The 9,038-nt window shown below is 53.3% G+C and overlaps 1 protein-coding gene across 1 annotated transcript; it reads right to left on the bottom strand.

Annotated features, from left to right (window-relative positions):
* Positions 1-576: 576 nt before the first annotated feature.
* QC762_117760 (uncharacterized protein) lies at positions 577-7,292 on the bottom strand. Its single transcript, XM_062886213.1, has 4 exons — positions 6,974-7,292; positions 4,148-6,913; positions 1,229-4,088; positions 577-803 (listed from the first exon to the last, which is right to left on the bottom strand). The coding sequence occupies exons 2-3, from the start codon at positions 5,238-5,240 to the stop codon at positions 3,946-3,948; spliced, it is 1,236 nt and encodes a 411-aa protein (XP_062749271.1). The 5' UTR covers positions 5,241-6,913; positions 6,974-7,292; the 3' UTR covers positions 577-803; positions 1,229-3,945.
* Between the last annotated feature and the right edge of the window lie 1,746 nt (positions 7,293-9,038).

Raw genomic sequence — 9,038 nt, 5'->3', positions numbered from 1 at the left:
CGGGTCCATCAAACTCCAAGCGCATTTACTTATCTGAAGCGGTAACAGTGGTTAAAGTCAAACAGTTGACAACGACAGGACGAACCGAACTGCCCGACATGACTCGAGAAAGCGTTTTGTGGAGGCTTTGTCATCCCTCAAAAACGGTGCAGTCCACCGTTGGTTAGTTGACGGCCCAAGTGGGGCCGTCCCCCCGTTAATGGACCAAAAGTAAGCATTAATGACGTCATGATATACCGGCATTGAATCAACGTCAAGTCTTCCCTGTGATTTTTGCCCAGTGCTGTTTGGGAGTGGTATTTTTGCTGTTTACAGTACTCTCGCGGCGTAAGGTGGCGCCATCATGTCATGTTGGCCGAGGACCTTATTGCATCCAAGTTTTTTTTTTTTGCCAGCTGCGAGGTCATGACGAAGAGGGTACATACTCTGGTTGGATGAGGGGGAACATGTTGGAGGTCGGCGAACACATCTGCCTCTCCACAGTGACGGGGACCCCCTCTTCTCCACGCAACTGCATTAGACTGCATTGAACTTGGTTGCTGGCTCGCCAGCTCAAACAGACCGTCTTGTCCTGGTGGGCATGGGTAGGTGGTGTTATGCAATGTGATTCTGTGACTCCGGATCTGATAATGAGCCTAGTGGGCCTTCCTTCGTGTTGTCCAAAAGCTGAGGTAGCTGAAAAAAGGCTAACGGCACAGTGGGAGGCATCTGGTGCCTGTGCCGCTCGAGATCAAGCACTCATTGGACACGCCTCGGCAGCTTTCCAGCTTTTTTTTTTTTTGTGAACAAAATGGAGGAGGACCCTGAAGATCCGTCGTTGTTAGCGGGGCCGTTCTGATTGGCGGGGAATAATGCCGCGGGGAAAACTGTCGCCATCTTGCAGCCCACCATCAACAGAGGTAGAAAGGCGGGCATAGCTCTTTGCTGCGTGCCCTTCGGCGAATAATGCTACTGGAAACAGGGTCGCAGCCTGAGGAGGCAATAGATCAATCAGAGATAATAGTCCAATGGCTCAGCTCATGAAAATGTGAGTGCGGAATCCTTCCCAAGCCTCAATTGGGTCGCCAGGGCCAAGCCTTACACGCCGACGTCATTTGTGGGGCCACTCCACAAATTGACCACACACAAGCATCCATTCGACACCACGTCGTGACGTTTGACGATGATATCAACCACAGCTTTGCCAACACAACATTTTGGTCCAAGCAGGAAATCATGCTGTACCTACCTCCCTCATAATCCCTTTATTGATGTCAGTCTCCAGCCTCCTACAAAAGCTGAATGCCGAAAGAAGGCGCAGTTTTGACAGTAGCCGTTACCGTTCGGCCCTCTACGCCATCTGACACCAAAAGCCCACATCCCAATGTCTCACCCTGTGGTGCTTTCCTCCGAGTTCCAGGTTCCCATCTGCCCGACCTCGCCATGTGTCTGGGTCTTGTCTGTTTTCTTTCCGTGTGTTCCCACTGCCGAAACAACGTTGATGGTTGTGGGGGCCGGGGGGCTTGAGGAACTCTGCATTCGCAGGCAGGTCTTCCCGACTGCGTCATTTTGTCGAATAGGAACCCATCCTGTTCCCAGTTTTTCTTCTTATGCTTCATCATCTTGCAGCCCCATCGTGTCCCCCTTCATTGTCCTGGTTTGAATTGTATGTACATAGATGAGAAGAGCGATCAGGAGGTGTCCATTGTGGCTGTGAAGGGAAGGGACCCGGTTGGGAAAAGCGATGGCGAACGGTAGGGACTTGCAATATCATCACCATCAACAACCCCACCCTCCATCCCCGTTCCAGACATAGTGTGCTAGATGAAGGCCATGTTCACATGTCCTCGGTGGTAGACGAGTAAGATGGTCCCCATCTATATGTTAGACGAGAGCGCGCGTAGATGCTGTCATGTTCAGATTTTCTTGGTTCTCTGGTGGTTATACCCCCGCTTTCTAGCCCCGGATCAGCACTGCTTCAGCAAATTCAAGCTTCCACTGGGCGATGGCCGTGTGATTGGAACTTACCATTGAGGGCAATGATCAGAGCCATCTCCTCAGCAGCCCTGGGCTTGGAGCCGAAGAGACTGATTTGCAGATTTGAAACATAGCGTAGCCCTCAAGGTTCCTCGACAAGGTTGGTTATCTTCCTCTTTGGTCAAGAGAGGAAAGTTGTCGCCGAAGTATCTTATTCGCCTCCTCCTTGTTGTCCCACCCCCTTTTGAGGTGTTCGCCCCAAGGTAAGGCGTCAATATAGGGCTCCACGTCTTTGCCTTGTGGCCTTGTTGGGGTTCTTGGGCATCAGTCCCAGTTGGCGAAGGCTGTGGAAGGGCCGACCGGGTTGGCGCCACGCCGGGGGGAGGGCGATGATCTCCTTCCGGTTCCGGGCTTCCTTCTTCCCTCCGTGGTCCACCTTGCCGCCGTCTTGCCTCGAGGTGTCCCGAGGGGCGGGCGGTCTGGGATGACACGTGTATGTGCTGATGTCTGGTTGATTGTTCAGTGCGTGTCGTCGACGGGACAGAAACGAGGTGTATGTACCAAGAAAACACCGCTTGTTGTTGGAAGGTGCGCAGGACAAGGCGGCGAGTAACTAATCTGAAGCGGTACAAGATAGAGTGGATCGTCGGTACTGCAGTGCGAACGTTTGTCGTGACGGCAGGCGTGATGACCAGGCAGCATGTCTCTTGTCGATCGCGCGCCCCAAGTCAACCAACCATGGTGGCTCCAAGGAAGACGCTTGCTTCCTCATCCTGCTCGCGTACATCTATCTCTCTTTGGTGTGTCTTTGGTGTGGAAACTTTGTTCGTGCGAGTGCACGCAGAGAACCATGCTGACATGCTTTTTGCATGGTTGCGTGTATCGGGTGCGGGGCGTCGCAGTCGTTCCGGGTCAGACAGAATCTGCGGTGCTTGTCGGGTAGGCTTGTCGATTGGGGAGACAATTGTCCTGAAACTGCGTCTAGATGAAGTGTGGGTAATGGGACTTGCGAAATGGTGCCGAGGGAATGATGATCCTGTCAATGGTTAATTGCAAGCATTTAAACTGAGTGCGGAGAATAAAGCTATTTTTTTTTCAGGGTCATTGTGTTCGGGTTACGTTGGCAGATTAGGGACTATTGGAATAAGAACACATGGAATATGGGGTCGAAGCTTCGGGAGGATGAATAGCAAGGTTGGTTGATGGTTCATCGATTTTTTGTTGCCACGTCGTACAGCGAACTGGTTCGAGCGAGGCAGGGTCTAGAGAGACCACGTGGTGTGCTAATAGTACATGATTATGTTTAGGTAGGTGTGTAGGTATGTAATGTGTGAAATGTGCTCCCCTCTCCCCGCCTTTCCACAGACCGTCCACCCAAAATACAACAAGGCCAGGGAGAGGAGGAGTGATAGTGATGCCGCCCCTGCTCTGCTTTCGTTCCTCATCGCTAGAAAATATCTACCATGTCGTGCCAGGGTACATCTCGTGTATGTTGTGTCCCAAACTCTGGAGACCTAACCTCCGAAAACCCCCGCCGTCCGCTCCAAATCCGTTTTGTGACAATGAAAATCCGTATAGTGTGACACGCAAGCGACAGTACAGAAGGGCAAATGCAGCTTGCTGCATGCCTTGAACAAAAAAGAAAAAACACAACCCGTAACGCCGATGCCATGAGGGTATCGTCCAAGGGAGACATCTCCTGCCTCATTTCCTGTTGGAAGATGCCGCTCTTCGCTCTTTTGACCAATGACAGATTAAGAAAAAAGGATTAAAAGCGATAGATGTTGACTCGTCCGTAGATGAAGAAGTATGGCGTTCGATGTGGTGGATGTGATCCCCTGAATGCTCATATGTGTATGGTGTGGTATGTGTGTTGTGTGTAAGTGACGATAAATTACAAGGTTGTAGTTCTATTGTTGAATGATTGTGACGAGGTCGTGATGGCGGACATGATGAGAATAGGGGATCGGACAGTGAGGTGATTCATATTTATTCGTCTGATTGGTGATCCTCGGAACCAGTTTCTGATGGTGTCTGGGGCTCTCCTTGGTTCTTGTGAACCTTTCTATGTCGACGAAGATTGGAGACGACGGAGAAGTTGCGACCGCATCCTTCAACCTCACATTGGAATGCTGCGGGAAAAGCTGTTAGAGCGGATAGACAACTATGTGGAAAGAACGACAAGACTCACGCTTCTCTCCTGTGTGGCTGTACATGTGCGTTTGCAACGAACTTGGTCTCGTGAATCGCTTGTCACAGACCTTGCACTTGTGCTTCTTTTGTGTGCTGGAGGAGACCTTGGAGCTGAATGATCCCATCATCGACTGTGGCGCTGGTGGCTGGCTCGACATGAGACCCTGGGGCCTTGGGAGCGTGCGCCCGGACAGCGACTCGATGTCGGAACCAGTCGTCGAGTAGTCGCTTACCGACCCGTCCACAGAACCACCATAGTAAGGGCTGAAGCCGGTCGAGGACACGCTCGAGGTCGCTGAGTGGGTGGATGGGAACCCATAAGACTCGGTCGACCCTCGTTGCCGAGCACGAACATCGTAGATGTTGCGGGGTGTGTCCTGGCTGAGAGACATCATGCCATGGCTTGCCTCGAGGGCATCTTGAAAGCTTCTCCGGTCGTCCGGTTGAAGTCCCCTGAAATCATAGTCAGATTCTGAAGTATGCTGGTACTGGCCTTCTGGGCCGCCAGACGAGTGGAGGCTCATGAGGCTGGAAGCGACTGACTGCTGAGAGTACCTCCTGGAGCTGTCTTCAGGCGCGAGCGCAGCATATGTCCCCCTGATAGGCGCTGGCGCGTAGCCAAGCTGATCATAAGCTGTTGGTGATGTGGCGTAGGATGCCGTGACAGGAGACGCCGATGTTGTGTAGGCCGAGGTGTCGTAAGGGGCGGCCGATGTGGTTGGGTGTTGTAACCGGTTGATGCTGAGGAGATCTTGGGACATGGGCATCATATCGTGTTGTCTGCTGTAGACATCTCCGGCTGATGACGCTGAGACGGGAAGGGGGGCATATGGCGCCATCGACGTGCTGCCGCTGGGCCTGTTGGAATGTTGGTGTTTTGAGAGGCCGTTGAGGTTGAGGTGAGGTAGGCTGGTGCCGTCCTGGCTGCTCACATAGAGACTCTGACTCCCACCCTGAGGTCCGGGGCCAGCAGAGGCCGACGTCGAAACCCAAGGGTTGGTGAAGTGCGGGTGGCTCGAGTAGGAAGACATGTGGTCGAAGTTTAAGGATCCGAAGCGGTGTTGGTTGTGTGTGTCTATGGTCATAGTCATGATGAGATGGGACGGCGTGTTGGTGTAAGTAATCCCCTTTCCGAAGCGTTGTTGGAAGTGAGATGCTAGTGGTGCTGATCAGGTGTGTGATTCCTTTAAGCTGGGTCGGACTCGAGAAGAAGATCGGACCACGGGCAGTCGAGAAGGACGGATCAGCGTCCTTAAGTGTCTTTGAAGGTGTCTGGGTGTGTATGGGGTTGGGGGTCTGAGTGTGACAAGAGATGAGCACAGATGGCATGCGCAAGCAAGCAGCCCTGCGCCTGCGAGGATGGAGTTCCCAGACTGCACGCTAAGCCAATCGCTTCACAAGTCGTCTGAACGTTATTGCCCTCTCTGGTCAGCGGGACAGGTGGAGACGCAGCAACAAGTGACGACTTTCCGGCAGAAGGGATCTGCGCACGAAATATCCCTATGGTCCCCCAAGGGCCCTGCCAGGGCGGGTTCAATTGGGATGAAACGAGTGGGATGGATGCCGCAAGAGGGTCTCCTCTGAACGGCCGTGGTCCTGGTTAGGCGTGGGGAGCAGGTGCTTGGTTTGAATCGGGCAAAACGAGCACTTGGGCGGGCAGGATCAGCAGGCGGTGGTGGTGTTCGAAGCTGGTATCTGAGGGCGTGGGATAATGGGCAAAATCACGCCTGAGCTAGAAAGGCTAGGTGAGCGTGGGCTGCGAGACAGTCCAGAAGCGGGCCGTGACGGTGACGATCCGGTCTAATAACGGTCAAATTTTTGAAGGGTAGAATTGCGTGAAGATGTGGCGGCGGTGATGGCTGCACGATAATGCTTAATGCTCTCTCTCCAACAGACCGTCTGTCAGTGCCGGCACCGGTCTTATAGAAGGGCAGGGTATGGGACAGAGGAGTCAAGACGAAAGAAGGGTATGCCAAGCACAAAACAAGCAACCCCTCCCACACTTATCCACAGGGGGAAAGCAATGAAGTCAATGGACAGGCCGGACGGCAGCTCGCTGTGCGTCTGTGGTGCAGCGGAGGGTGAGCCGGTGGAGGTTGCAAGGAATACGGAATCGAGGATGACCTGGCAGCAGGGGTCCAGAGGCAAAAAAGAATGGGACCGTCTCTGCCACGACTGGGGTTGCGGTGAAACGGGGGACGGGGGCAGCCGGGGGACGGGGGGTGGAGAAATGTTGTCTCTCTTGCTCCCCTGCTGCTGGCGGGGACGCAAGATATTAGACTCCAGAATTGCTTCTTTCAAGGTGTCCGTCTGTCCCGGCTTGGTCAAGCAGGGCTGCTTTGTTGCCAGGAATGACTTTTGGCGGTGCGAGGAAGGCCACGATGAAAAGCTGCGAATGAGGCGGGAAGCGGCATGGCATCAATGGCTTTCAAGGTGAAGGATGACGTTCAGGTTTCGGGGACGGGTTCGGTCGGTGTGAACAGTTGGTTCAAGCTCACCCTTCAGCGAGCGGCCCGTTCAAGATGCAAAGTACAGTTGCTTTCAGGTACACGTAGTGCTGCCCTGGCGTTCCGGCTAACAACGCCACCGATGTTTTCTGTGCTTTTTGTGGAGGACGACTTGCAATGGGGGCCTTCGTTATGCAGGGACTGTTAAAAGCCCAATCCAAGTGTACTCCATTCTGACCTGCTAATTTGCTCGGTCAAATCGATTTCCTCTGCTCGCTAGTCACCTGTAAGCTACGCTGTTCGAATTCATACGCTCTCTGTTGACGCCCATATCAGCACACTATCACAAACATTGGCCAACAGGTAACGGTAGGTACCTCAGAGAGGGGCAAATCATGCTTTTGTTGTATGTATTGTGACGGGATGGGCTGTATGCCAGGGTGTGAATGAGGTGTGTGGCACCTTTGCTTGACCAGGCACGGAGTTGGTGGGATCGAATTCTGCGGAATTGCATGCCAGCCAGCAAAGCACAATTGGGGGCTCCACCCACTCACCGCTGACGCTGGACAGACTGTGTGTTAGCCAAAAGAGGCAATACATGCAGATTCCAGTTGTTCGCAGTTAACTAGGCAGACTAGGACTGTCCTGGCACTGCCTAGCCAACCCCACACACTGTGGATTCAGGAACCAAACGTTTAATCTACATCGAGATCCTGCAGTAGTAGTAGCAGTAATAGTGGTGTAGAAAAAGCGAGGCACTGAGGATATCATGGTTTAGGTCAGGTCGTAGCTGAAGTCGAGCGAGAAGATTTCAGCGCACCTCTTCAGCGGTATAACCGCAAACTACCCATCGTACCCCTCAAGTCGGTGACATTGAAGTGGAATTGATGACGCTGGGGAACCATTCCGCCATTTCAGTGGTGGTGTGGTGGTGTGGCGGCGGAAGGTGCGGAGCCAGCAAGGATGTTAAAGTGGGGCACCAAACTACCGCCGTCTTGTGCCTTTGCCTTTTCTCTTTCATCGAAGGATCGCGGGTCATTTTTAGGCCCAGTGACGTCTCTTGTCCAACCCTCGCCTGTCTTCATGATCAATCTCTTCGGAATGGGTAATGGAAGATATCAAGACCCTGTGTTTCAGTGCTAAACACAGCGATTTTAGGGGTCGCTATCGCATCCTGGGGGGGGCGTGACATCACTGAGCCCCGCCGTTTTCCAGTTGCTCAAGGGATGAGGCTCGCACTGGGTCAGAGGTTACATGCTTCTGCTTTGTATGACGCTGTTCATCTAACTGACGACAGCGCGGAGAAACGGTCCCAGAAACGGATGGCGTATCCCTACACCACCCTAAACTCTACACGACACCGAGCGAGATACCTGGGCCACTACCCTGGTCCATTCATTATCCTTAACCTCCTACCCTTTCCTCAACTGACGTGCCGACCTTGATATCAAAGCCATTGTTCTTGCCAAAACGGAACAAGTAAACAATAACAGCCAGGCAACATAGAGCATCTCATCGAATTCCGAGATATCAACACTCCGCCTTTGACATAGCCAGGACTTCGTCACCAGCAACTGTACACTGGACTCTTCCTAGAACTATCACCGCACCAGTCGACATGCTTGGCTCGCGCTTGTAGCGGTAGATGAGCTGTTGCTGCCCTCTTCTCTTTCCTTGCTTTGAGGATGATGGCTTCCACTCTCCGCCAGTTGGGCTGCGTTCCCGGCGACCATCTTAGGATACAACCCCACCACCAGCACTGGACATCGGCCACTCACCGCAAAGAGGACCGGGAATAAACCCCCGCAAGCAAGAAGCCACCATCCATCACTGCTCCTACTAAGCGGGGTTAGCAAGGGGGGGTAAAGCTCAACAGGCTGCTCTTTCTCTTCTCCCCTGCAAGTCAGCGGTAGCCGCAGCCAATGGCGGCACATCGGATGGGGCTTGAAGCCTTCATGCTCCCCATGAACAGTCAGCGGGCCCTAATCCCCTCACACCCATTCTGACACCGCAAGTTGGGCATCGGGAGAGAGGTTCGGGATGGCGAAATGGAGAGTCTGGAAAGACGGTCAGCTGCTGTAGGTTTCAGCCTTGGGAAGTGGCATTTTCCTCTAACCACAGCGCGACAATTCTACCGGAGGCTACAGAAGGTTTTGACGGGACGCGGCTGGATATATTACAATCCTACTTGAGACGACCTTCAGCCTCCTCTGTCCGCCGACCTCTACATATCCACATAGCAAACATTCTGGACCAGCTGAGCTGGCCCGATGCAACACCGGCTGGGTTCGCATCTCAAAAATTTGTGCGTGTGCTGCTCTTTGCCATTCTGGGCTGCCCGGAGCCTCTGTCGAGTGCTTTGGTCGGTCCACCCGCACAGAACCATGGTTTATGCCAGGCTCGAGAGACACGACGCACCTGTTGGATCTATCAACCCAACCA

The sequence above is a fragment of the Podospora pseudocomata genome (genome assembly GCF_035222375.1).
Source record: "Podospora pseudocomata strain CBS 415.72m chromosome 1 map unlocalized CBS415.72m_1, whole genome shotgun sequence".
Lineage (NCBI taxonomy): Eukaryota > Fungi > Ascomycota > Sordariomycetes > Sordariales > Podosporaceae > Podospora > Podospora pseudocomata.
The sequence above is the reverse complement of the archived record's forward strand: the minus strand, read 5'-3'. Positions and strand labels throughout refer to the sequence as shown.